The sequence below is a fragment of the Suhomyces tanzawaensis genome, assembly GCF_001661415.1.
Source record: "Suhomyces tanzawaensis NRRL Y-17324 unplaced genomic scaffold CANTAscaffold_2, whole genome shotgun sequence".
NCBI classification, from domain to species: domain Eukaryota; kingdom Fungi; phylum Ascomycota; class Pichiomycetes; order Serinales; family Debaryomycetaceae; genus Suhomyces; species Suhomyces tanzawaensis.
The window spans coordinates 790,102-818,023 of record NW_017963637.1 but is presented as its reverse complement, the minus strand read 5'-3'; the positions used below and the strand labels follow the sequence as shown (position 1 = coordinate 818,023).

General features: G+C 49.3%; 9 protein-coding genes across 9 annotated transcripts; 4 read left to right on the top strand and 5 right to left on the bottom strand.

Moving 5' to 3' along the window:
• Positions 1-122: 122 nt before the first annotated feature.
• On the top strand, positions 123-2,669 carry CANTADRAFT_171448 (uncharacterized protein). The gene has a single exon (XM_020206360.1). The coding sequence runs from the start codon at positions 230-232 to the stop codon at positions 2,561-2,563; it is 2,334 nt and encodes a 777-aa protein (XP_020065913.1). The 5' UTR covers positions 123-229; the 3' UTR covers positions 2,564-2,669.
• Positions 2,670-4,300: 1,631 nt separating this feature from the next.
• On the bottom strand, positions 4,301-6,607 carry CANTADRAFT_47695 (uncharacterized protein; the record flags this gene model as incomplete). The annotated part of the gene is made up of 1 exon (XM_020209495.1): positions 4,301-6,607. The coding sequence occupies one exon, from the start codon at positions 6,605-6,607 to the stop codon at positions 4,301-4,303; it is 2,307 nt and encodes a 768-aa protein (XP_020065912.1).
• A 1,339-nt stretch (positions 6,608-7,946) lies between these two features.
• CANTADRAFT_4790 (uncharacterized protein) lies at positions 7,947-10,151 on the bottom strand (the record flags this gene model as incomplete). Its single annotated transcript, XM_020209520.1, has 1 exon — positions 7,947-10,151. The coding sequence occupies one exon, from the start codon at positions 10,149-10,151 to the stop codon at positions 7,947-7,949; it is 2,205 nt and encodes a 734-aa protein (XP_020065911.1).
• A 1,597-nt stretch (positions 10,152-11,748) lies between these two features.
• Positions 11,749-13,554, top strand: CIS2 (gamma-glutamyltransferase; the record flags this gene model as incomplete). The annotated part of the gene is made up of 1 exon (XM_020209395.1): positions 11,749-13,554. One exon carries the CDS (start codon positions 11,749-11,751, stop codon positions 13,552-13,554), a length of 1,806 nt encoding a protein of 601 aa, XP_020065910.1.
• Positions 13,555-13,940: 386 nt separating this feature from the next.
• On the top strand, positions 13,941-16,124 carry CTN1 (carnitine O-acetyltransferase; the record flags this gene model as incomplete). Its single annotated transcript, XM_020209434.1, has 1 exon — positions 13,941-16,124. The coding sequence occupies one exon, from the start codon at positions 13,941-13,943 to the stop codon at positions 16,122-16,124; it is 2,184 nt and encodes a 727-aa protein (XP_020065909.1).
• Positions 16,125-16,743: 619 nt separating this feature from the next.
• Positions 16,744-21,267, bottom strand: MSB1 (Msb1p; the record flags this gene model as incomplete). Its single annotated transcript, XM_020206553.1, has 1 exon — positions 16,744-21,267. The coding sequence occupies one exon, from the start codon at positions 21,265-21,267 to the stop codon at positions 16,744-16,746; it is 4,524 nt and encodes a 1,507-aa protein (XP_020065908.1).
• Positions 21,268-22,238: 971 nt separating this feature from the next.
• On the bottom strand, positions 22,239-24,315 carry SKO1 (Sko1p; the record flags this gene model as incomplete). The annotated part of the gene is made up of 2 exons (XM_020206552.1): positions 22,239-24,143; positions 24,304-24,315. 2 exons carry the CDS (start codon positions 24,313-24,315, stop codon positions 22,239-22,241), a joined length of 1,917 nt encoding a protein of 638 aa, XP_020065907.1.
• A 526-nt stretch (positions 24,316-24,841) lies between these two features.
• Positions 24,842-26,626, bottom strand: MNS1 (mannosyl-oligosaccharide 1,2-alpha-mannosidase; the record flags this gene model as incomplete). The annotated part of the gene is made up of 1 exon (XM_020209546.1): positions 24,842-26,626. One exon carries the CDS (start codon positions 26,624-26,626, stop codon positions 24,842-24,844), a length of 1,785 nt encoding a protein of 594 aa, XP_020065906.1.
• Positions 26,627-27,203: 577 nt separating this feature from the next.
• On the top strand, positions 27,204-27,764 carry CANTADRAFT_48387 (uncharacterized protein; the record flags this gene model as incomplete). Its single annotated transcript, XM_020209573.1, has 1 exon — positions 27,204-27,764. The coding sequence occupies one exon, from the start codon at positions 27,204-27,206 to the stop codon at positions 27,762-27,764; it is 561 nt and encodes a 186-aa protein (XP_020065905.1).
• Between the last annotated feature and the right edge of the window lie 158 nt (positions 27,765-27,922).

Here is a 27,922-nt window from a genome sequence, read left to right as displayed (position 1 = left end):
CAGCCAGCGGTCTCATCGAGTGGGCCGACAGTTACGCACTGGAGTGGGCTGATGGCAGGTGCTGGTGGTGGCGGCAGTTGCTGATGATGTGGCAGTCGATGTGGGAGATGTCCAACCCCACCTCATCAGGGGTTCAGATGTCGCGCGACACTTGGCAAATGATCCTAGAAACACCGCGACATCTTCCCAGATCAACTACCAACTCCAGGCACTGTTTTGCACCAATACGATGAGTTCCCAATTCTGGGCTCTGAACGCGACCAAGAAGCGCAATGAGCTCGTCCCAGGAACCTCCAAGTGGGTGGCCAACGAGCTCTCCACCGTCAACGACGTGGTGTTGACCCACAACGAGCAGGTGTTTCAGAGCTTGCAAGAGAAACTCGACCACATGAACGCGTTTATGCGCAGCGTGTTGGACGGAACCATCGCCCTCGACGCCATACGACGGGACCCAAGCCCTTCCCACTTCTCCTACATCCATCCGACCACCACCATCCCCCAGTCTTCGCCTGTGAAGACGGCCCCCCCTCGGGAACCACCCACCTCCAAGCACACGTTTCCCAAGACACCGTCTCCCGTGAAGCCTCTGCCAAAAACCTCTCCCAGCATCGACTCCTCGTTTGTTCCCATAGCCAGAACCATCGACCCCAACAAGAACGCCCCACCCGAGCTCACCAAAGTACGTTCCAGCTTGGACGACTCTTTCCAGGCCATCAGCACCGCCATCCGCAAGAGTATAGCAGGCAAATCTGCCATCGTGGACGAAACGAAAAAACCATCTCCCGAAGTTTCCACCTCCAAGCAAGATTCGTCGAAAAAGTCCACCAGCAAGACCCCCAAGAGAAGCTCCATTTTCGTGTCTTTGCCGTCGCGAGAGCCTATAACCATCACAGCAGCTTCAAAGACGTCTTCAAAAAGGCTTACGGGGGTCAAGAGCAGGTCTCTGAGAGTGTTTGAACGCCTTGACATTGCCTCGAGAAGAGAAACTTCGACCATGAACAAAAATATGGTTCTATCTCCTGTTGCAATCCCACGGAGCACCCCACTTACATCACTAGAATACAAACTTGAGTTGTTGGACTCGAAACCAGAACTTCCAAAACCAGAGTATCACGATCAAAAGAAACCTGAAATACCGTCCAATACTACCATGGGAGAGGAAAAGCCCAAACCCGAGAATTCCCGCCCTGCCAGCAAAAGCAACACACATCCATCCAGTTTAAACGAAACAAAGATCCCGGTATTGAAAAAGAGCCTATCTAACTCGAGTCCTAAGCGTGAAAATACCCCCAATGGACTTATCCAAAGTGAAATTAATCTCCCATCTTATATGAGGACCACGTCAAGCCGTAGTAATAGCTCGTCTCCAGTTAGTTCGCCCCCAAAACATACACAAGTGAAGCGTTCTCCACGAAAGTCACCCGTGAAGATATCACCTACCAAGACCCGTTCTCCCGCTAAGAAGACTGAACCCGAGGAAACTAGCAATGAATCGAAATTGCTTAATAGACTAATGGCTCCTACAAGTTCCAGTGCTGCCAAGAGCAAACTGCAGGTAGTGGGTGGTAAGGTATCTAAACCTGCTAATGAAATCAAAAAGCTAGACTTAAGCACAAAAAACAGATTCCTCACTACCACCCTCATTCCAACATCAACCCCCCAATTCAATCCGCAAAAACCTCCTCAGTTCACAAGCTCTAAAGTCAGCTCTAAAGCTTTAGTTTCCCCCATACAAGCAAATAAGATTGTGGATGAGATAGAATCAAAAACCCCTATGCGCTTGGAGTCTATGCTGATTCCTTCTTTGAAGAAGAAGTCTATGATGGCAGAAAGAAGTGAAGCTGCTGCACAGAAACCCAAGCACAAGATAACTATCTCCATGAACCATAAAATAGATTTGAAGACTTCAAATCCCAAAGGAGCTCCTGAAAAAGAGCAAACAGACTTTATTGATGCGAAGAAAAAGGTACACAAGGGGGAATTGACGAAGCAGTCGAAGGGAAACTCGGTTGCTTTACCAGAAGTCGCTAGAGGAAACTTCGGTAAGACTCAAGAGAGTTCAAAGAGAAGAAAAATAGCGAAAGAGAGTCAATCCAGCGAACCTATTTCAAAGGACATATTACCCAATGATCTCTTTAAGGAACAAAAAACTCCAGGAAGGTCAATTAGCAAATCTCAGATTCTTGGTAAGAAAGCTAGCAGAATTTCAGGAGCTAGAACACCATTCAAAAACAAATTTGATACCACTAATGAGCTGGAGACGCCCGGACCGATCACCCCTGGTACACTACCAGAAATACATTCTGATGAAGATGACGATGACAACAAATACAAAGTATTAAAGAGCTGGGGTCATACTCCAGAATTGCATAAGATAATCATGAAGAACAGGAACGTGGATCCAAGCTCAGTTTTCGGAGCAGTGCCAAAGATTAATATTGAGGAGATATTCGAATCACAAGCCTCAAGAATGAGAGGAAAACAATCACCATATCTTTCGCCCAACGAGAAACAACGAAGACACGAGGAACGGCAGTATGTGCTAGAGATGGGCTACAAGTGATAAGTTTTGTAACACAAGAAATATCTTGTTCACGGTATTTGTATTCTCTCCGAAGGTCAACGGTGATTTCGTTGGCTACAATTATTTCAGCATTATCCTATAATTGTCTATAGACCAATTCAGGAAATTGGATATATCGAAGGCTTTTTGGCCTGTAGATCATGTATGTACACGTCTAGGGTCGTGGACGCTCTGTTTTTTGACCCATAGACTCAAGCTCTCTTGGCCAAAGCGGCTTCCTTGTTCCATTTGGAAATCCAGTCGGAAGAGGCAACCTTAGGAACCACATAAAGTCTTAACCCGTTATCGAATAACGGAGCCTTAGGCTTATCAGCCATCAAGACGTTGTTGATGGCCATTTTCTTTCCAACCTTGATCAATCCACCGGCTTCGGTTTCCATGTAGCACTCCAATTTCTTGACACCAAAATCCTTATGTTTGGGGTCTTCAAACCATTCCTTTGGTCTGTCCATAATCATTTCCAAAATCTCCAAAGGAGTCACCAACTCACTGATTTCGGCAATGTAATCGAACTCGTCGATGGTTGGATATATGACCATGGCAGGGAAAATCAATTGGGATTCGTGGTCTTGTGGATCTTCTAATCGTATACTAGCATCTTCCAACAATTCGGCTGGTCTTGAGGATTTGAGAATGGTGTAGTGTCTCATCTTGATCGAGTTGTCCAATATTATGCCCTTCAATCTCTTTAATTCTTCCTCTCTTTCTTTACGAATTCTAGCCTCTTCAATTTCCTTCTGCTTGGCTACAACGCTATCCAAGACCTCCTTCAAGGACTTGTTGTCTTTGTCGAAAGACAATCCGTACTCCAAAATGCCGATGGCTTCGTCGTATCTTCCCACCGCAAAGAATGCTCTCCCGGATCTGTAACATGCTTTGGAGTTATTTTGGTCAATAGCCAATACCTTTTTGCAGTCCTCAATACACTTTCTGTAGTTCTTGAGTTCGAGGTTACAGGCAGCACGGTTCAAGTACAATGCACTGTCGATAGAGTCAACCCCACAATCGACCTCCAACCCTTTTGTGTAGTAAGTGATAGCTGCTTGGTACTGCTTGGTCTTGTAACAGTCGTTACCCTGGTTTTTGAAGTTTGTGGCGATTTCGTCGGGCTCACCATCGTAGGCCAAACTCTTAAGAGCCTCTAAGGTCACATTCTCTCCTCCATCAGCGTCGGTTTCGTCCAACTCTGTCATGAAGAAGGGCAACTTGTTCAACTCCTTGATGACATCATCAGCGGACTTATTGGCAAGCTCCGAAAGTTGTGGTGGTAAGGCAGGCTCGCCTGGCTTGGGGACATATCTTCTCTTCTCCCATTCGGAGATGAACTCAGTAGGATCTGCTTCGGCCATTATAGGTCTGGTGCTAGTGATGAGATGAGGTGAAAAGTTAATGCGAGCTTGTGGCTAGCGAGAATTAGCGAGCAGGTGACCATAGCTAGCGAGAGAATAGTGCGCTGGGCCAACAAATAGCGCGTGCGCAGGGAGGGATTTCTTCCAAGTGGTGCCGAAAAATAAATTCGGTGCGGTAGAATACCGACAATTTAGTGAGGTTCTCCCACCGACTCTGTCAGCGCTGAAAAGACATCAGGAAAAGTAGACACAACAGGAACTCACACACAATGTGAATGATTTGAAGCACCGTGGTCTCTGAGGACTCAAATCCTACTTCGTAGTGGTATTACGCGGGGCAAAGTTGTTAAAATTAGGCTTTACTACTCTATATTTCTATCTTCACACCCATACCCCGGGTGGAATTTGGCTTTTGCAAAACCAATGGAACTCTGAATGCAATTTTGTCACCATTTGGACACTTTAAGTTCACCTTCAAGTAGTATAATCTTGACAACAAACATGACTGGAAATCTGGCACCAAACAAAATTCGGGGGCAGTAGACAAGCTTGGAACTGCGTTCTTGATATCTACCTTCAAATTGAACTTCTTGAAGTACTTGATCTGCTCCTCCACCTGACCAGTAGAGGTGGAGCTGGTCAAAGTTTCCGACTCCCAAGGTATTGAGGATAGGAAGTTGTGGGAGTCACTTGAATCTAATGGTTCTATTTTAGTGTTCGTGATCTTAAGGTGATCGTACTTCGAGGATAAGTTAGCCAAGCACTTGACATCTTGGATCAACTCTTTGTCCATTTCGAGCGCTTCAAATCCAACCTCTTTGATGATTTTGGATAATTCAATAGCATACTTTTGAAATTTGCGGATCGTTACCAAGTCAAAGTTGTCAGTACCTTTACTCTTGTTCTCAAATAGCATATCAGGATGAAACACCACAGGAATTGGCAAGCTCTTAGACTTGATGGTTAAACATACCAATTCTACTGAAATTCTTTTCAAATCGGGAAGAATGGTACTGTGATTATCTGAAAAAACAAAAGTCAAATCAATAGGAATCTTGACTTCTGTTGGTGGAATAGGATCGTTGGGTTTCTTGAATCGATCTAACGGGTTGTAATTGACTCTGTACTCAGTTTTTGGGGTGGAGCATGCAATTAATCCAATGATTTTGGAGGTTCCAAACACCGATTTCTTTTTGTAAGGCATGAATACTTCATAAACATTATCGCGATGAACTCTTTGGTGTGTTGGATTGACCTTTTTGTAGTAAGATTGTTGCATTTTGGCTAACTCTGCTGCACTAGATGTTGGTTGGAGGTTTGTCGAGCTTTCTGAATGTTGCAAATTAGCGATGGAAGTGTTTAAGGAGGCTTTCTGTTCACGAGACATCAATTCTTTACCAAGCACAATTTTCTCATTGATTTTGTTAATCATGTTATCGTAGATTAATTTTGCTTCTTCATTTATCATGGACCTATTGGATTCAAAGATCGAGTTTGTCACGTTAATGACTCTAAGGTAACAGTAATCTTCATTGGCAACCACATATTCGTCACCCGTGGGATTTAAATGAGGCAAGGCATTTCTCTGGACCAAATGCTCGTAATCTGAAGCCTTACCGATAATTCTTGCACTTATGCTGAAATCTATAGAACAATCCTGGAATGCAAAGTCATTAGTAATAGATGCATATGTGACATTCTTCACTCTTTCACGAGCGGATTCCTCATTACTCTCGTCATTCTCCTTCCATTTTCTTCTCAATGCAGTGATAATTTCATTTTTAGAAATACCCAATGAAGAAGGGATTTGCAAATGCTTGACGAGTCCATGCTCACACGTACTATCTAAAAGCTTTTCAGGCATTCTGAAGGTGAAGAATTTTTTGTAGGTGATATTTGGTTCTAAGATCTTTTTGTAATTGAAGTTGACGTGGGTACCATCGACTGGGTCAATCTCGTTTATGGGGATGTAGGGGTTGTTGTGGTCCGAAGGCAATCTGTCCAAGCAGGCGTCGTTCCAGGAAGCGTTGAAATCAAACATGTTCAAGAAGCGGACGATGTGGCTTGGGGGCTGCACAATGCTGTTTTTCATGTTACCATAGGTGATCAGGCCCTCCAACACCACCGAAAACATGTCGAACGGTATATCCTGCTTTGTCTTGTTTGTGACTAGAATGTAGCCAAAGATGTAGTCGCCCTGTCTGAGTTCCACGCCTAGGGGGTCGATGATCTTGGGCTTTTCGCCGATTTTGCCGATTTTTTCAGTCAAGTAGATTTGGATGTTGAGTGACTTGGAGAGCTCCTTGTTGATGGAGGTCAACCTTTTCAATTTGTGGACGTTTTCGAGGATGGTATCGTCGAACTGGGCCACCGATCCGCTGGCGGCATCGAGGAACTCTTGGGGGTTATTGACAGGCGACGTGGGCAACGAGCGCAAGTACTCCACCGAGTTGTTGGAGGCGTTGGAGGCGTTGGAAGTCTGGGGCGTCAACTCGTACCCGGGGGGGTCTGTTCTCATGTCTTCGCTGGTGGGGGTCAAGTGTTTGGACACCGTCGACTGGTACATTTGGTAGGACGGGAGGATATTCAAGAGCAATTCCTCGTCGTCCTCCGGCTGCTGGTTGCGCCGTATGGACAACGACGAGAGCTTGAGGTTGAACTTGTTTCTGCTCATGGTGCGGTGGGGATGACGGTATGGGGTATATTGGTGGTAGGAAGTGGTGGGAGATGAGTGGCTGGGGCACCGGCTGGGGTAGATGCAATAGGAGAGCCGTGGCAGGTGATCTGTGGAGTGCCAGCGCTACGGGAACAGGGAGGGTGTTGTAAGTGTGAGAGCCGCCGACCAGATGGGCTGCCAGCGTAGGTCAGATTTGGTGTTTTGGTGCAACCCGCACGGGTTGGAGTGTGCGGCACTACAAAGTTAGGGAGCCTGCGAGGGCAGAGCGAGGAGACAGGGAGGGGGAATGGGAGTGTTGGGTGGAGAGCGCGAGGCGTAGGCCAGGGAAGGATAGCCAAGAAGCGAGGGGAGGTACATGTATGGGGGCCTACAGAGGGTAGTGGCTACCGGCGGGTGTTCGGAAAGACGGAGGGCTGTGGCATTGGTGGCCGGGGCTACCGAGGCGAACGTAGGACGAGCGTGGTGCGAGGCGGGCGGTAGCGGCACCGCAAGAAAAGACGTAGTACAAGGAGAGGCCGGGGCATTAAGGGGACACGGAGGGGGTGTGTTTCGTGCTACTCGAAAGGTAGCTAGAAGACAGCCGGAAACCCGAACTGGGGTAGACTGACCCGGCGTAGGGCTAGAAGGGAAATTTTGTTCGCTGGTACCAGCCCGCTATCGGCTTCCAATGGAGCAGGCCGTCCCAGGCGCATCGTATGGGAGCTACTTGGGTAGCATTAGCGAGTAAACGAACAGCAAAGGCGAAGAAGGGAGTAATGATACTCGGATAGTGCCGAGTAGATAGAAACCCCAAGCGAAAGGGCGGGACTGTATAATAATTCTGGAAGTCCTGGTAGTTTTGCACGGTTCCACGCAATATATTCTTGTGGGTGTCCTTTATCCGCCAGTCTACTTCTGATCTTTCACGATGACAGGCTCCACAAGGGAGACTAGGACCCCAGCATGCTTTTTAAGGCAAATTCTAGCCCTGCATTGGTCTTGTTAGTAATTTCAGTAGGTTTTCACAATCATCATCCAAAGTTCGGTAGATTAATATGACAAATCAACCACATTAGTGCTATCACACTGAGCTACGGGTATCGTAAAGTTCATTCATTATATTTACAGTTGGATGCCTATTATCCGTCTATTTACGGTACTCTCTAATTTTGCATCAATAGGGCCAAACCCCGGTTCCTATTGTATCGTTTGGCACCAGTACCGGCTACCGTCACTGTAGGACGCATAGCTTCTAGTACAGTGGTCTCTATGTGGGGGTGCTATTTCCTCCCATCCTGGCGGATCGTCCTGGGCCCAGGACCCTTTTTAGTATCCTTTTTCTCACCCTCGTTTTACCTCAGCTCTCGATAGTCAATGGAACGTTCACCACCAAACTGTCACCGCTGCTCAATTTGGCAGTGATTTTCACATAGTACATACGGGCCATCAAGCAGTTCTGGAAGTCTGGAACCAAGGTAAAGTGATCAAAGCCCTTGTTGGTTCTGTTTTCGTGACCTTTCAAATGACAATCGTTGAGGTTCAATTTCAATTCAAACTTTTTGGAGTACAACGTGTGTACGGAATTTTCCTGGTGCTCCAATTCCCAAGGTATAGTCTTGATGGAGTTATGGAGTCCCGAGTTGTTCTCGGAGCGGGCATAGAACTTGACGTCGTTTTCCAGTACCGACAAGTTGATATACTTTGTCTGCAACGAGGCAAGTGCCTTGACGTCCTTGAACAACTGGCTCTCAAACTTGATGAGGTCGTTGCCCACTGTTTGGATCTGGCTGGTGATTTCTGCAAGGTAGTCCTTGAATTGTTTGATGATGATGGAATCGAAGTTGTCCAAGTCCTTTTTCTTCCAGTCCAATTCCTGGTCTCGGAAGCACATCTCGTGGTTGAACTCGATGGGGATATAATGCTTTTTGGATCGTATGGTAAGCACGGTCAACTCAGGAGTAATTGACTTGATTTCTGGCAAGGTGGCCCTAGAAGCCGCACCTTCGATGAAGTAGGACAATTCTAACGGGATGTTCAACTCGAAAGTCGATACTGGGGGCACTGCACCCGTGCGGAACTTGATGGGAGGCACGTACAACGAGTGGTATTGGGTTTTGGGGGTTGAAAGTGATACGATACCCAAGATCTTGGTTCCTCCTGTCAACGACTTCTTCTTGAACGGGATCAAGCACTGGTAGGAGTCGTCACTGAACTGCTTCTTGGACTGGAGGCTGGAGTTGATGGTGGTGCCAGCCACGTCGTACAAGTGACGGAGTTTGTTGTTGGAGCCAGAATCGCGAGAGCTGACTGGGGACAACGCTATTTCTTCACGCTGACTGACGGGAACCTTGAGGAGGGTACGTCCGAACTCGATTTTCTCAAGGACGGCGTCCACAAACGCCTTATAGAAGGTGGTAGTTCCGTGCAGCAGCTCAGAGCTGTTGTAGTACACTTCTGGAGACTGCTTTGGAATCACTCGGATGGGGCAGATAGCCTCCTGGGCGATGACGTACTGGTCGTGTGAGGTCTTGTAGTTGTACTCCAGGGCCCTGCCAATGACTCTGGCCTCCACGCTGTAGGAGATGGAGGTGTCGATGAACGAGAGGTCGCGGATTTGGGCGTCTCTGTTGGCCAAGAGCATGGAGGGAGACACCATGTTGCGGGGTACGCCCAAGCTGGGAGGCACCTCTGTGTGGCGGGTCAAGTTGTGGGCTTCACACGAGTCGTCTAAGAGCTTTTCTGGCACTCGGAACGTGAAGTAGCGTTTGTAGGTGACGTTGGGGTGGAAGGTACGCTTCAAGTCCAACGACAATGCAGCGTTGTCGTAGGGATCTGTTTCGCCATGGCACCAGTCGTGGGGGTCGCCGTTGTCAGTGACCAAGCGATCGATATTGGCGTAGGACCACGAGGCAAAGAGGTCGAGCATGTTCAAGAACTTGAACACCTGGCTCTGCTTGTCTGTGTCGATCAACCCCCTCTTGTTCTCCAACACCACCATGGTTCCCTCGAACACCACGTACACCATGTCGAAGGTCACTGGGTGGGGCGTACGGTTGACGATGGTCACGTAGCCGTGGATGTAGTCGCGTTGGGCAAACTCGAGGTTGGATGGGTCGATGAGCACAGGCTTGACACCTTTCTGGCACACCTCCTGGGTGACGTGGATGCCCACGTCGAGGCCCTGGGCGATGGCGTTGTCGGACTTGGCCAAGTTGGGGAGCTTGTGCACGTTGGCAAGAATGGTGTTTTCCCAGAGGTCAGCGCTCTGCTCATTGAACGTCTCGTCGTTGAACGGAAAGTGGTCGATGGCAGGAGTGGCGTCGCCAGGAGTGCCCACTGGCGACTGAATCGACAGAAGCGTGACGAACGGCGTGGTAGCCGCCGAACTGACAGGAGTCATTTCGTACATGGGCGGGTCCACCGTGAAGTTTTCCTCCTCGGGAGTCAACTTCTTGGACACCGTCGACTGGTACATTTGGTAGGACGGGAGGATGTTGTTGATGAGGCTGTCATCCTGGAACGGGCCAGGCGACGCTTGTCGGGGGTGGGGAGAGTCTGACATGGTGGTGGAGGTGGCAGTTGTGGTTGGCATCACTTATGGTGGGTGCAGGACGCGCAGGGTCCAGGATGGGAGATGGGAAGGTGATGAGGATGGGATGGAAAGATGGGAAGAGATAGGGGATATGATGTGGGAAGAATAGGGAGTATGGAGTGCTTGTGTGTCTGTCCAGGCTGTGATGCAAATTGGTCAATGGAGACTGTGGGTGATTTCTGAGGTCTTACCGAGCATGGCCAGATGGCATACGACCGCCACAGCGATGAACAGAATTGTGGACGCGCTAGTAGCCGAACAGTAAGAGAGAGTAATGTCAAGCGAGATCTCAGCCAGATGTAGATACAGGGAGGGTCGAATGGGACTGAATGGCAATGGTTTGGTATTGATAGAATGGATATGGTCTACTGAAAGAATGGACATGAAAATAATTGATGGTCGTTTGAACATGACTATTCAATGGGTACACACAGGCATGGTCGATAGTGGTGGTAGCATGGCCAGATCTGTTCATTCTCTTACGAATTGATATTTCTTTACTTTGGAAATGATCGAAGACATATACTAATGTTGCATCGTGTGACTAGTTAGTATCAAAAATCGATAAATGATGACGGAATTGCAACGATCAATATCACTAGAGCTTGGTGATTTTGAGGTTACCTACCAGGCATAGCTGATATACAATATTGCCCCCGATGACTCCGGAAAGTCGCCTACAACATCCTTGCTGAGAACACGAGAACCAATACTGACAGGTGGCCTCGATCAATACATAGATGGACATAGATCGTATAATTTGATGGATATTGACACAAGAACGGTGTATCGGTGAATTTTGGTCTAGATCCAGCAGAGTCTCGGTCGACTTGAGATCTGACTTCACCAGTCGGAGTATCGTGGATGTACATCCACTACGTAGATCGGGACTCCAAGATGTGAACCCGTCAGATATCGCAAACAGATATCCCAAAACTACTCATAAAATCGTAAAACTTCCCTCGTCAGATATCCCAAAGCATCTACCTTTCAAATACCTATCCACCACTCAAACCCATCCCGGCCCCGAAAATTACCTCCGTAGTCTCGGTGATTCCGTGCGCAACGGCCGGCATAATATGGGTCGGATGGCATATCCCGCATCATCCACACCAGGGTCCACCACAGAGTATTGCCGACTGGCTACTCCCGCCACAGCCTACACCCACTACCAATACCACTACGAGTACCACTTCCTTCTACCACTTGCTTCCAGCTTCTAGCTCTTCGTCCACCTCTTCCTTTCACTTTTCCCCCACCTTTCCTCGAAGTCTTGACGTCTCGCCTGACGTCGCCCCCCCACGCCCTTCGATTGCGCTATCAGATAAGCTGTGGCAGCCGCACTGACAGAATCCACCGCCATTCTTCTCGACTATCATTCTTCCCATCACTTCCACCACTATCACCACTTCCCACCATGCTCGTGAACGAGAAACGAGCCTCTTCACCAGCCAGTGGAAGACCCCGTCGCCACCTCTTCACCGCCCTGGTGCTCGTGGGGTTGGTGCTCTGGATGGGGTTCTCGCTACTCACCACCACCACCACCACCACCACCACACACAACTCCATGAACCCCGTGTTGGGACTGGGTCTCACCCACAAGCCTGAGTACTACGACTTGCTTGCGTACGATGGACAGGACGAGCCTCCCGCCAACACCCCGCTCCGGGGTCCCAGCTTGAAGCCGCAACAGCGCCATCTCCAAGTGGGCGACAAGGCCATGGTTGCCAGTGACATCCCGTTGTGCTCACAGCTAGGCAAGGATATCTTGCTCCAGGGCGGCAACGCTGCCGACGCTGCGGTTACAGTGGCGCTCTGCATCGGCAGCATCAACTCCCAGTCTTCTGGTATTGGTGGCGGCTCCTACATCATCAGCAGACACAACCAGGAGGCAGTGAGCATCGATGCGCGGGAAGCCGCGCCTGAAAGAGCCCACAAGACGATGTTTGCGAAGGATCCCATGCTTGCGTTGGTGGGCGCTCTCTCCATCGCCACTCCTGGAGAGTTGAAGGGCTTGGACGAGTTGTACCACCGCCACGGCTCCGGCAACTTGACCTGGAAACAGTTGTTCGAGCCAGTGATCGAGCTCAACCGCAAGGGGTTCCCTTGCACCAAGTTGTTCTCCAAGGTGATTGAGCTCGAGCAGGAGCTAGTGTTTTCGGCGATTCCGTCGATCCGCGAGCTCTGGGACTTCATCTTCGACGACAACGGCAACCTCATCAAGGAAGGCGATACCATCAGACGGCCTCGCTATGCCGACACCTTGGAGTTGATTGCCAACAACGGCAGCAGTGCCATTTTCTACGACCCCGAGGGACCTATCGTGCAGTCGTTGGTCAACGTGACATCCAAATTAGGCGGAATCATCGCCCCATCCGATTTCGCCAGTTACCGGGTGCATGTAGAAAAGCCGGTGGTGCTCGACTTGGAAGTCCCTGGAAAGTCGCTCCAAGTGATCACCACCAGCGGAGTGTCTTCCGGAGCGCCGCTCGCAGCAGGGTTGAACTTCTTCAGCGAGGTTCACGGACTCAGTCAGCCCGACCCAGTTTTGGCAGTCCATCAGTTGATCGAGAGCTTCAAGTGGCTCGGGGCCATCAGGACCCATTTTGGCGACTCGAGGAGCGACCACGAAAGGGCCCAGTTGCTCGAAGAATACAGCGGAAAGGAGTGGATCCACGCTGTGCTCAGCGAGGGCAGATACTCGCCCAACCGCACGTTTGGCTGGCAGAACTACGGGCCCCAATACGAGCTGGTGGACCCCAAGGGCACGGCACATTTCTCGATCGTGGACGAGCACGACAACGCCGTCAGCATGACCACCACCGTCAACCTCTCGTTCGGGTCGGTGGTGCATGATCGCACCACTGGCGTGATTTTGAACAACGAGATGGACGACTTCTCGCAGCCAGGAGTGAAGAACAAGTTTGGCCTCGCTCCGTCCATCCACAACTTCATCGCTCCGTTCAGAAGACCGTTGTCGCTGACGTCGCCCACCATCATCCTCGACCGTGCCTCCAACACCACCGACATGGTGATTGGCGCTGCTGGCGGCTCGCGCATCCCTACGGCCGTGCTTCAGGCCATCGTGCGCCACTACTACCAGGACCACGGGCTTTTGCAGGTGATGGCGTTTCCACGGTTGCACCACCAGCTCGTGCCAGAAGTGACGTCGGTGGAGGACCTCGAGGTGTTCAACCGCGAGCACCAGGCCAACACGCCCGGCACCACCATGTCAGAAGCGTTGGAGGCGTTGGGGCACCAGTTTTACGAGAATGGTGCGCACAGCGCCATGAACGGAATCGCCCGGGTGGGGGGACAGTTCCACGGAGTGAGTGATTTCTGGCGCAAGGGAGGCGAGGCCGCAGGTTATTAGATACTCGGCGCGAAACTCCGGCCGGCGGGGCAGATCAATGAACGCAATAATGCGAATCTCCGGAAATGAAGAATGGGGTCTCTCACCGAAGAGAAATCAGAGGGCCTTCAGACTCACCGAGCTCCATGTGCTGCCAGAATGCCACAATGCCATTACTTCCCCATCACACCTACCCCCACCGATCCACCTCCCCGAGGTGTATTTAGACCAATACATTAGACTAATCCGTACTAATCTCGGAGTTACGCCCGTTACCCGGCGCCAATTGTGGGGCGTACCCCAGATTCCATCGGCGCGCCAGTGATTGGCCGCTTACGTCAGCGCCCCACGATCTCCTTAAATACTCCGTACTGTGCTCTATCCGTACTGCTTTCTCCCACACACCCATGACCTTCCGCCACCAGGACTCCCTCGCGAGTCTCCCCATTCCCGACCTCCACGAAACCTGCACCAACTACCTCGAGGTGTTGCAGCCCCTCCAGACCGAGGCCGAGCACAGAAACACAGTAGCCGCCGTCGACCGCTTCCTCAAGTCGGGCACTGGCGCCTACCTCGACTCCGAGCTCCGCAACTACGCCAAGTCCCGTGCCTCCTACATCGAGCAGTTTTGGTACGACTCGTACCTCAACTACGACAATCCCGTGGTGTTGAACCTCAACCCCTTCTTCCTCCTCGAGGACGACCCCTTCAACAACGACTCCACCACCTTCAACCCCCAGATCAAGCGTGCCACCTCACTTACGCTCTCGTCGCTCAAGTTCATCCAGGCCCTCCGCAACGACACCTTGCCTCCCGACGTGTTGCGCAATGGCCAGCCCTTGTGCATGTACCAGTACTCCAAGCTCTTTGGCGCCTCACGGATCCCCACCAACGACGGGTGCATGATGCAGACCGACTCGTCGTCCAACCACATTGTGGTCATGAGCAAATCGCAGTTCTACTGGTTCGACGTGTTGGACTCTGCCAACAACATCCTCCTCTCGGAGCTGGACCTCATGGTCAACTTCACCTCCATCATCCACGACTCATTAAAGACCCCGCCTGACGAGATTGCCAGGTCCTCGTTCGGGGTGCTTACCACCGAAAACAGACGTATCTGGGCCAACGTGCGCTCCAGCATCCAGGACAACCCCACCAATAGCGAAATCTTGTCCATCGTGGACTCGTCGCTCTTCATTCTCTGCTTGGACGACATCGCCATCTCTGACTTGTCCGAATTGTCCAAGAATATGCTCTGCGGTTTGTCCATTCTCGATAAAGGTATCCAGGTAGGCACCTGCACCAACAGGTGGTACGACAAGTTGCAGATCATCGTCACCAAGAACGGAAAAGCCGGTATTAACTTCGAGCATACAGGCGTGGATGGCCACACCGTGTTGCGCTTTGTCAGTGACATCTACACCGACTCCATTCTCTCGTTTGCCCAGTCCATCAACAACAATACCCCGTCGTTGTGGAAGGCCAACTCCGACAAGAAGCCTGGAAACGACGCCGACGACCTCATCACCATTCCCCGGAAGTTGGAGTGGGACTTGACCCCGGACTTATCCCTCAGTCTCCGTTTCGGTGAAACCAGACTCAGTGACTTGATCAACCAGAACGAGTTCAAACACTTGGAGTTTAAGAACTACGGCTCGTCTTACATCAAGAAAATGAAATTCTCACCAGATGCATTTGTCCAAATGGCCTTCCAAGCCGCCAATTACGCTCTTTACGGAAAAGTCGAATGCACCTACGAACCCGCAATGACCAAGCAGTACTACCACGGAAGAACCGAGGCAATCAGGACGGTCTCGCAGGAATCAAACTTGTTTGTGCGTAAATTCTTCGATTCTTCCGTCCCCAATCAGGATAAGTTAAAGTTCTTAACTGACGCATGTTCCAAGCATTCTGCTCAAACAAAGAGGTGTTCCCAAGGAAAGGGAGTTGACAGACACCTTTATGCCTTATTCTGTATTTGGAAGAGGTATGTGGATGATTCTGTTTCCGCTGGAATGGATCAACGGACATCTATCACCACCTTAATCGATGACGATAACGAATCTTCGTCAGATAAGACAATTGTGGGAAACATTGATAAATCTAACTTGAGTGAAATTCCCGATATTTTCGCAGATGGTGGTTGGGACAAACTCAACAATACCATGATTTCTACTTCCAACTGTGGAAACCCCTCATTAAGACTTTTTGGCTTTGGCCCCGTTTCCCCTCAAGGTTTCGGTATCGGATACATCATCAAAGACGATTCGATTTCTATTTGTGCCTCTTCTAAGCACAGACAGACTGAGAGATTCTTAGTCACGTTGGAGAGTTACTTCAATGAAATCAAACGCATTTTCTCAGAAGTCCAACAAAAGAAAGATACCAGTATTCTTACCACCGCTAAAAGCATTGTGTCCACCTTGCCCAGGAACAACTTATCCACCCTCTTGGGAGGTTACGGCTATTTTGATATGGGCGACGATGATATTAAGTCTAGACACAGTCCGGAACCACCTTTCTTGCATAGAAACAATAGTGGCTTCTCCGTTCGTGAAATAGGTAAGAAGTTGAGGTTATCTGAGTATTGAGGTACTGGTTGATCTGGTGCCTTACGACTAACGTTATTTATTCTATTTATTATTATTTATTAACTATTTATTTGTTGCTTTTGATCGTTATTCCACCTATTTATTTCAATACACTTATTTATTGCTGCCACCGTTGAAGTAGGCTCTGGGCACACTGAAAGAGATGCGGGAATGGAGTGAAAGATTAAATGCTCAGAAATTGAAGTGTTTCAAATAGTCAATGAAATGAACAGAATCATTAGTCTTACATTCTGTTCCGATTTCAACACTATTTATTGTTTTCTATGCTCACAAGACTGAGGTACGTCATTTTTTGTAGAGATACTTGGAAAACCTACGTATTGTGCAATAAGCAGGACCACCATAAAAAAGTATTCTCCTAATCAGTACCAATTTTTTGAGACTTAAATAGCCAACAATTACCCGAAGCTGACTCAACAGAGAACAAGATACTTATAAGCATGGATGTTTTAGTTTTCGCAGCCACAATTGTTGCAAAAAGTGGTACTTTTTAAATTAATATTACCAGACAGACTGGACCCAGAAGTCAGACTTATCTACGTCGAACCGAATAAATATTTATGATACTACATAATTTGTACATATATACATGCTTCATTCAAATTCCAAAACTGCCTTGGTTGAAGGCAGCTCTCAAATTTGCCTTATTGTTGTTCTTGTTCTTGTTGAATTTGTTAGCACTAGGCATGCCTCTCATCGCCACATCACTCGTAGTTTGTTTGGGAGGTTGACGAGAATGAGCAGGCGGGTGGTGGTGGCCTCCGGGTGGTGGATAGTAGGGTTGGGGAGGGTAATAGCCTCCAGGAGGTGGAGGTGGGTAATAGTTTGGATCGTAGCCTTGTGGGGGTGGGTAATTAGGGTAGCCTTGTGGAGGTGGATAGTTGGGGTATCCTTGTGGAGGAGGATAACTGGGGTATCCCTGTGGTGGAGCCTGTGGGTATGGTTGTGCTGGCGGATAGTGCTGAGGAGGGTGTCCCTGTGGGGGTGGATGGCTATGTCCCTGTGGCGGAGGCGGTTGTGCGTGGACATTGGGCTGAGGCGACGGTTGTGGTGTATGTCCTTGCGGCTGGTGTGCTTGAGGCGGATGTCCTTGAGGCGGATGTCCTTGCACATGCCCGTGGGGCGCCTGTACATTTGGTTGTGGGGGTTGTTGTTGTGCATGGCCCTTTGGATGCTGAGCATACAGGTTTGGCTGAGGAGAAGGTTGAGCAGATGAAGGGTTTGGCCGGGGCAAATGAGTTTGACTTCCTGGCTGCGAACCATAAGGCTGCGGAGGCCTTTGATTGGGTGCTAATGTCCTATGTCCTTGAGGGCCAACAGTATGTGTAGGATGAGGTGCCGAATGTGTAGATGCGTGAGAGACCTGCGAGTTTGGGGTAGGGGGGAGCGATTGTCCTCTGTGCTGGTAACTGTGATTAGATTGAGGCGATGTTTGTCCTGAATGAGGAGAGCGGCCAGATTCCACCAGTGGTAAGCTGGGAAGGGAAGCATCCAATCTCTGGTTCAACATGGGAGATCGTGACTGCGTTTGTGCAGCAGGCGGTGGTATTTGGGGTTGTGGTTGGTACGTAGTAGGTTTTGGTGGTGCAGAAGGAGGGTTGGCTAAGCTTTCGGAAGATTCCAGTCCTCTTGCCCGTAATATAGGGGCAGGAGCTGGTAAGGCAAACGCTTCGTTACTCTTCACAAGCGGACTCTTAAGCGGCTGAGAACGAGGAGGTGCAAGGGTTGTCACTGTAGGCATCTGAGTTTGTCTCTGTGCCTGAATAGTTGGTACAGGTTGACCCGTTTCAGGCGAATGGCCTCCCCGATCTGGATAGCCAGCTTGAGAAGCTTGTACACCTTGTGCATGCTGAACCTGTGGAGGTTGGCGAGGACCAGTAACAACTTCTTGCAGTGGTTGTGGTTGTGGCTTGCTGACAGGTGCTGCAGGAGGAAGGGAAAGCTTGGGAACAATGTGATCATAATCTTGCGGAACTGCTAACTGCACCTTTTGAGGTGGGTTAGGTGGAGAAACATGTGCCTGGTTGACCTGTTGTCTCGCTGAGGATGGTGCCGGTGCTGGTGCTTGTGCAGATGTTGATGCTGTGGTTGCAACTGTTGTTTGTGGAACCTGCAGCACCAATGGGACTCCAAGGTGAGCTGGAGCATGTGCACTTGGGGGTATCATACTAACAGTTGCTGGTATTGGACCAGGGTGAGATCTTCGCTGCTCTTCACGTCCAACAGGCGACATAGAAACTGTCGGAGAGGGCAATTGCAGGGGCACTGGAGAGACCTCTGTTTGGGCGGAAAACGTTGGATTTTGTTTAGTCTCAGGGGACAGTTGCAACGACTTAGCGGGAGACTTTTCACCTGAGGCTTCTGATTTCTTTTTCTTTTTCTTCTTATCTTTCTTCTTTGGAGATTCCGGTTCCAAACCAGGGGGCATTGGGAAAAACCCAGGTGGTGGTATTGGCGGTAATCCATCAGTTCCGAAGGGAGGCATCATTCCACCGGGAGGTGGGAAAAATCCATATGCCATTGCAGCTGTAAGAGCTGCCATTTCCTTTTCTTGCTCCATTTCCTTTTCCTTTTTCTTCTTTTCCTTCCTTTTCTTACGCTTTTCTTCTTTAGCTTTCTTCGCTTCTTCTGTCTCGTCCTCGTTTGGGTTAGGTGATTGTTGTCCCGGGCTTACTGTTTGATCTTGGTAAACCTCCTGGCCTGTCAGATACTGAGGATCTTGGGGAGCTTGTGCGAAATACTCTTCTTGATGAACTTGATGCTGGGGAATTTGTTCTGTCTCAGTAGGACCATAATCTGCATAAGTCATGTCCTGGGCAACTTCATATGTTGGTTGATCTTCAGGTTGAGCAATGTATCCTTGCTGTGTTTGTTCATGAATTACAGCTGGATTGGCTTGTTGTACTTGCTCGTGGTTTTGGACCTGTTCTGTAGGGTAAGTTTGCTCGGGTTGTCCGGGAACTTGATAATTGTCAAATGGTTCGTCAGATTGATTCTGTTTCGCAAGCTCTGCTTTCTCATACGCAGTAACATATAACTCATAAGGCTCATGAAATCCATCCTTCGAGGGTGAGTAGAACTGAGTGGCTATGCTATTTCTCTGAGGGGAATGCTGGTCAGGGGTCAAGTATTGGCTTTGGGCTCCAGGTGACTTCTCAGGAACAAAAGCTGATTTGTCTGCAACCAACGAAGGGCTGTTGAGATTTTCGTTAGAAACAGGCAATGGGGCTGGAGGTGCTGGTGCATTGGGGTCGTAATTAGCATTCACATTGTTTCCATTTTGTTGAGGTGCTAGTTGATACATTGGCTGATTATATGTAGTCTGAGTATTTGTGCCCGGTTGGTCATATGCGAGGTCACTGTATGTGGGTTGAGTGTATGACTGTTGGGAATATGCTTGATCGTATTGCTGATGTTGTGCACCAGGTGCCTCTGTTTCCATAGGCGGTGGTGGTGGCCTTCTCCCAGATGTTCTCATCTGGCTCGAAGTAGTAGAACTTGTCTGTGGTTTCCCTATTTCACTTCCATGATGATCATCTAAGCTATTAATGTAGGTTTGATAATCGCTGAGTTCTTCTTTTGTATTTTCACTGCGAATATGACCAGAAACTTCATCAATAGATACATCGAGTCTCGAGTCATGCTCGCTAAAGTTGATTTTTGGCAATAATCCTTTGGTGTCCTTCTCTGGAGGAGGTGGTGGTGGCAAAGGCGTATCTTTCTTCGCATAGCTATCATTTGAAACCACTCTCCTGCTTGAAACGTCTCCATTATTAAAGTGAGCAACATATTCCTCAGTACTCAAAGTCTTTTCTGTAACTATCAACCATTTTTGAAACCCTCTTAATCCTGCTTCCAACACCAAAGATCTTCCAAATAATTTCTTGATGTGACTCGTTTGATCAGAACCTATCGAGGACAACCAAGTCCATATATAGTAATCCTGAATTGTGATATTTGTAATGGAGATTGCTGAGTACAATGGGATGTTCGGATCAACTGGAGTTTCATTCGTACATTCTCGATTCACCCATCCTGGATACAAGTCATAATCGGAGCTGATTGGATCTGTAGTTAGCCTGTTCAATATCCTTCTTGATTCTTCAGTTAACGTCGCCACAATATCATTTGTTGATTCCTTTTGAAAAATGTTTTTAAGGATAGTGTAATTCTCAATTGAAAGAAATGAATCTTTCTTTTCAAAGCTGAGGGTGTGCCTCACTTTACTGAGCAATTCGTATGGATTGTTTGAGGGTTTTGTGGAGCTTATATTGACACAAGGTATCGTAATCATGGATTTTAGGGAGTCATTATTTTCCATTGGTGGGTATGAATTCGTGATTAAAAGAGACTGTAAGGTCTTGGGCAACTTCAAGGTTTCCAGCTCCTTGTCGGGCAACATTGCTCTCAAAAATGATAAGAGTAGATGAAACAAGGCATCGGAAGATGATTTCCAAGTTTCCAAGCCATCGTTAAAGTTGTTTTCCTTTTTAATGGTAGCATCATAGAAAGGAGACGATCTGAATCTCGAAGTACCATTAAAAGCCCACAAACTAGACATCTTAGCGATTTTTCTTCCACTCAAATAATTGTACTGGGAGTTCGAGGTGATGCTTATCAATAAATCCAAGAAATCATAGACGATGGAGGCATGAGCAGGTGACGACAAACACTTTGGCAAGATACTAAGGAATGCGCTTTTGGGATATCCTGCTTCTTTCTCCTTTCGCCTGTACTCCAAGTATACACTCCAGCCGATGATTTCGTGGTTAGGTAGACGACTCCATAAGTATTTCAAGCCGCAGATCAATGTGAATTCATCGGTGGCCTTGAGGATCAGCTTCACGCCGTCCTCGTCCTTCAAGTTGAGGAGTTCTCCGTCGGGAAATATGAGTTGCAAAAACAGTTCGAGCTTGGCGTCGTCGATCTTGGATCTGAACGGGAGGAAGATGTGGGGGGTCTTGGTGCCTCTGAGTTTCAACTCGGCTGTGATGAGATGGAGGATGACTTTGAGCTTTTTGCGGGTGAACTGGTCGGGTCTGATGATGTTGGACTCCAAGCGCTGGTTGGGAGGGAGGTCCGGAAGCTCCAAGTCGCCCATTTGGCTCAGGGTGATCACCATGGTGGGTTTGGCCTGGACGAATCAGAAGCACGTAGCTATTGGCTGGCAGGCACGAGACGGGCACGGAACAAAAATAGGACGCCGCAGCAGACGCGTAGTCTAGAGGTGTCTCCTGGAGTGTGAGGACGGGATCCGATGGGGCTGGGGCCAGTACTCGTGGCGGGTGGTTCTTGGTAGACTACGCCAGAACCGTTTATTTATTTGTTGTTTGTGTGCACGTGACCCTCGGGATGAGCGTGTCGCCTGCGTCAGATCACGACTCCTTCCGAGGAATGAGGCGCCACCAGGCGCCAACCCAACAAGTAGGGGTATGGGGTCTCGGCGGCTACTTCTGCGTCAGGAACATATGTGTCGGAAACGTCCTTGTCGTCTACAAGTGTCTGGATCAGGCCTTAATTGGCTGCGGTATATTCTAGTGTATTAATGGCTGCAAGTAGGGCATAGTTGCAACCGCCGTGGATGGGGTGGTAAGTTAGAGGATGGAAAGGGTGGATGCTAATGGAGAGGTTTACTGACTGGGTGGACAGATGATTCCTTCGTATAAGACAGTTTGGTTGATCTTCGGGTAGAGTAGAATCTTGGAGGTGGATTAGAAGGTCGAGTCGAGGCGGTACTTGTCAAGTTGATTGACTCTTCACATTGATCGCCTCTTTTCGTGTGACTTCTTCAAGCTGGTGGATCCTTCCATGTAGATCCCTCAAGGTAGACGCGTTGTCACTTTTCAAGCTGATAAGGGTCCTCGAGCTGGTCGATAAGCTTTGAGCTGGCAGACTCTTGAAAATAACGGTAGCTTCAAGCTGGCAGACACTTCAAAGAAACGGTGGCTTCAAGCTATTCGATATGACCTTCAGCTGACACTCTTCTTTATGAACGGTGGCTTCAAGCTGGTAAACTCGCTGGTACACCCTTTAAGCGGTCGAGCCTCCAAGCCGATAGACCTCAAATTGGCCGGCTTGCCTTCTTTTCGATGCCTACTCCTGAGACTGGGCTATCAACCCGCTGAACCCCGTCTGGGGCACGTTCTGTTGGAACTGGTGCAGCTGCAAGTCCACCATGCTGTTGACAGGCCGCAAGCCGTTGTCCACTGGGCCCTGCTTGCGCTGAGGCTGGTTCATTCCCGCTAAATTCGACATGCTGTTGATGGCCCTCAAGTCGCCACTAGCGTAGTTATTCGCCATCATGGCTGCGTTGTTCGCCACGGAAGCTGGCAAGTCGGTCACGCTGTGGTGGCTGGGGATGTCTATGACTCCCTGACCGCCCATGTTCATCTGGGCGTGGGGCATATTGACGGTGGTGGAGTTGCTGGTGGTGTTGCTGACGTCCTTGGACGCTGGCAGCTGTTGCAGCTGCGCAGGGGCCTGGCCGTTGATATTCATAGGCAAGCCTGGACCCACTGCTGCTGTAGGTGCTGGGGGAGGTATTTGGTACTGGGCACTGGGAGCCTGCCGCACAGGCTCACGAGGGTTGTTGAGGGTGGTTGGAATGGTGCTGGGGATCGAGGTCACGTTGCTCTGGCTACTGGCAGTGACTTGGGTGGCATAGTTGGCCTGCTGTATTATCATGTTGAGCGCTTCAAATCCGCCCACCGATTGTGCCAACATCGAGCAGTCCTTGTGGCTCACCAACACCCCCTTGAGCGTGATCACCTGGTCCCGCAACTGGCTCACTTGCGCAGACAACTCCCTATAGCCCGTGGAATAGAAGCTCAACTCGTCCTCCATCTTCTGGATCAACTGCTTCTTTCTCTGACGACACTTGGACGCTGCCACTCTGTTCCTCTCCAAGAAACTCTTGCGCTTGTCTGCCAGCGACGAGGGCCCGCCATCGGGAGAGTCGCTTTCGACCTTGCCGTTGTTGGTGGCTTCTGGATCCTTTTTGACCTTGGTTGTGACCTTTTTGCCAGTGGCCCTCTTCTTGGGCTCTGTCTTCTGTTTCTTGTTCTCTCGTTCTCCGCTTTCGGCGCTGCGCTTGCTGGACTGAGAAGCTGGCGACGTGGATGTGTCCTCTGCTTCTCTTATTTTCGGCATGGCAAACCCTCCCACATGGTTTTCGGTGGTGAGTGCTTGAGGTGGCACTACATTGTTCTGGTCGTAGTGTGGCTGGTTTATCTGCATGCTTTGTGGTAATGGTTGTTGTTCTTCGTGTACATTTGGCCCTCTTTGTTCCTGTCTGAGTTGAGGATTGGGCTGTTGTGGTTTCTGTTGGAGGTTATTATTGGCCAAAGGCATGCTCTGGCCCGTGTTGGTCATACCAAGAAGACTCAGGAGGCCAGGAGTCATTGGACTGTTTAACAACGCACCTGGGGTGGTTAAGCCTGGGACCGAATTGAAGGGGAACGACGAATGGTTTATAACGCCTGGGGTTAATCCTGAACGAAGGTTGGATTCGTTAGGAGTGAGTCCCGTTTTCCTGATAGAGTTCACAAACTGGTTAAAGCCGTTGTTCTGGTTAGACGAAAATGGATGGGCCGATGCTTCAGCGTCGCCCTCGGGGTTGGCGGGTTGGGTTCCGTTATTGGTATTATTGCGCGAGCTGGGGTTATTGGTAGCACTTATTAAGCTGTTCCAGAGGTTGGAGCCTGGAGTCTCGGGGTTGGTCAAGTGGCTCCCAGGAGAAAGACCCAAAGGAGGTAATCGTCTTCCTGAAGGAGTGAATAGAGGAGGAGTGATTCCTGGGAGTTTTGTGTGTGGCTGGTGGGTCAAGGTGGAAAGATTGGGGATGTGCAAGTTGTGCTTGTTGTTTGCCTTGGCTGACGACGACGTGGAGGTCAGGTCGGTGCTGGGGTTCTTGGGGGCCAGGAGGCTCGAGTCATTAGGCTCCTTGTTGGCAAAAGACCTCTCGAAAGGGTTGGGTTCTAACTCGAATGAAGTTTTCAGCTAAAAGTTAGTACGGTACGACGGAAATCATCACGGTGACTGCTGGGCTCCAACGTCTGGTACTATGACCATGTGTGACGTAATAGTACTCCTGACTCATGTCATCAGTTTCGAGGCGCCGAAACGACAACGGCAGCTGTGTTGCTAGCTCCATACATACATCACTCGACATGGCTGCAGGTAACGATAGAATTAGCTCCTAGACCTTGGGGTTGCCACGGGCCGTTTGTTGTGGAAGATGATGTTAGTAATATAAATTCTCACCACCGCATTTTGTCCCGTGATTCATCGGCACTTACGTCATTTATGATGCCTCGGAGCCAGGGAGGCGGAATTTTTTGGGCACATCAGCTGTACAGATTTGCGAGCAGCAACTGTCTAGCAATGCCAGATCCACTTGCCATAACGCCTGGTTGCTGATGGCAACGGCTGCATGGGGGGTATTCACAGAGAGTGTCAAAATTCGATTGATGCCGCGAGCTCCCACCAGTGAGTATGGCCTACACGGGAGTGGCCACTCGGCCAATGGCCCCGGATGGATCTTCCGTGTCTCTACCAAGTAACACCGTTGCCATGTCTCACTGTGTAATGGTTATTTTTGTCAAGCGCATCTATTGCTACGGGCTCCTGATTGCTCATGTATGTGCTAAAGATAAAAGCGTTGACGATTGTCAGCGCTCACAACAAACCGTAAACTACTACTCCATGTTTTGCAAGATCTTGTCGAGCTTCTTCTTCAGCTCGGCCTTGGTGTCTTTCACCAATTCCGGGTTTTTCTTGACCTCTTCCAACGCCTCTGCTTCGGGTGCCTTGTCGGCAGGCTTGGCCTTGGGTGGGTTTTGCTTGTCTATCTTAACAGCAGGAGGCTGCATAGTAGGCTCCTCAGTCTCGTCGATCTTTCTTCTCCAACCTGTCTTCAAGAACTCGTTCGTGTCGAATCTGGGGAATGGGTGCGCCTCGGTGTTGAAAACGTACTTGTCCAACGGAATCTTGTTTTCGTCATCAAACAACAAGTACAAGTACTTCAAAGTCTCGGCAAACCAGAACGACTCAACATTGTCCTTCTTGGTGGAAGGAATCTTGGTCACGTCATCCAACGAGGTGTATGCAACCTCCCCTTTGTCGTTGACGACCTTGGTGTGAGTGAGGAAACTCTGGAAAATCTCGTAACCATACTCACGGTACTTGACATCTCCAGTTAACCTGTACAAATAGAACAAAGACTCGACAGTTTCTGGACGCTGTAAGTTGTGTCTGTCCAATGGCTTGATGTGGAAGTCCTCCTTGCTGTTTGCAGCTTGGTTGAAAACGACGATTTCTGGTGATAAGCCAGTAGCGACATCCTTGTACATCTTGTAACAAGTGTAGGTCAACTCTTCTGCCAACTTGAAGTCAGATTCCTTGTCTGGCGTCCAGTTTGGCAAACGCTTGGCCTCCTCGTAAGTCAAACCGTTGGTAGCACCCAACGCCAATAATCCACCGTAGAAACAAACCAAGTGGTCCATTTTTGGTGACAATCCACCACCAATACCGTTGTCCAATTCTCCGATAAAGGTCAATCCGTTTGGCTTCGATTTACCAACCATGTGCTTCTTCACTCCCTCCACGGATTCACGGTACATATCCCAATACACTTGTTCCTGGTTGTTGGTTTGCAAGTATTGTTTCAACAAGTACTCGTAGTAAGAGTCACCTCTGGAGCCCAATCTTATTAAATTGCCTTGGTACTTACCGGTGTCTGGATGGACATATATAGGAACAAGTCCATCCTTTGGCTTATTTGCATCCAAAATCTCCATCACCTTTTCGGCTGCCTTCCAGTACAAGGTCTCACCGGTCAATTTAGACAAGTATTTGAATTCTAACTGCAAGGTCGACACCTCGGCTGTTGAAGATGCACCATTGTCCACATGGTTCTTGACCCCCTCGCCAGAGTATAAGTTAACCGAGGAGTATGGCAAGCCTGTAGGACTGTGGAAACCACCTTCCAATGCATTGGCCAAATCCACAGCCTTGTCCAAATAAACATCGTCCTCTGTAAGGTGGAAAGCAGACAAAAGACCACCCAACATTCTGATTGTCGTTTCAAACACATTGACTTCGTAGTCAAATCCGTAGTCGAGGTCCTTGACCACCCACAGCCTGGCTCTTTCCACCTCGTCCTTTGCATCCATCAAGATCAAAGTGTCCAAACTGTCGACTATCATCCACCCCAAGGGTTTGGGGCCCATGTTCTTGCCGGTCTCCGAGATAGGGTGGTAGACATCCTTGCCCCAGCCGTACTTTTCATAGTTGTGCCACGAGTCCAAAAACACGTCTTTGACTTCCTGCTGGCGTTTGCTCCAATTGGACGAGCTGGAACGCTCCAAGGCTCCAGACGATGCCAAGTAGTATATGATATAGAGCACCACTGATCCCAAAAGTGTCTTCATCAACAACACTTGCTTTCTGCCCTTGGGGGAGGGCTTGTCCTTGTAGTACATTGGAAGCGGGGTATTCTTCTCGGGGTGTTGTTTTCTGGCACGCCACCGTTTATCTGTATCGCCTATAGAGATTCCGTCTGTGTTGAACGACAAACTCATAATGTGTTGTCGTGTTCTGAGTACACCGGGACGATTTATGGAGGGGTGTCACGTGATCCGATGCATCGGGGAGCCTTCCTTTACCCCCGAGTGTGGTGGTGGTTTCTGGTGGTAGGTGGTGGTTTCTGGTGTCAACTACGGCTACTTGTGACTGTCGTCCTGTTTATTGCATCTGCTAGAATACAGTTTCTCCTGTTTTGCACATTTAGGTGCTACGCGAAATCAAATTTGCAGCTGGTCATTCGCCGCTGATTTCACCGCAAGAAGCTGCCACCAAAGGAACCACCAGCGATAGAGAAGAGGCCCATTAGCTGCTGTGAATAGCCCCAGTGCTCTATCTGCTCGCAATAATCACCCTTGGTGGTCTCCCATTGGATGCTTCTTTCTCGCTAGCCGGCTTAGTCCACTAAATCGGTGTACGCGCCAAAACATCACCAAAACATCGTACTCATTACTCCACAATAGAAGTGAAATCCCCATGGTCAAATCAAGGAGCGAGGAAAAGATCAGGTTTGGTGTTCTTGATATCGTCAGGATTCTTGGAGGAATCCTCGCGTTCAATGCACTCCTTTCATGGTGGTTCACCTCCACTGGCACCTGGGGCTACCGTGGAAGGTGGATCGACCCCCGTTACGTCAAGTTCAAGTTTTCCCCGGGGTATCTCAACCTTACCATAGCAGAGTTGGCGTTGTACAACGGCAGCGATCCCAAGTTGCCCATCTACGTCGCTATCAACGGCAGCGTCTACGACGTCACCAAGTCCCCAGGCATTTATGGGCCTGGCGGCTCGTACCACAAGGTCAGTGGAAAGGACAGCGCCCGTGTGTTTGTCACCGGGTGCCTCATGAAGGAGGACGAGTTCACCTACGACTTGAGGGGTTTGGACCAAGACGAAGCTGCCTACGATATTCTCCAATGGCAGCAGTACTTCCACAACAGCGAACGCTACTGGTACGTGGGGTCTGTGCAGCACGATCCTCTCACGGGGGATCCACCTGCTCCGTGTGACCATATCAAGTACCCCGGCCGCTCAGTATAGGTCCACTTCCACCTTTGCAATTCCATCACCCAATATCTATTTTTACAGTCACCGCCAGTTTTCATATTAACGTATAGCCATTATTCTAGCAATAAATTCATACAGTCTACGGGATTCCAGCCATGGTCTGACGTTTTTTGATTCACTCCGGATCCTTT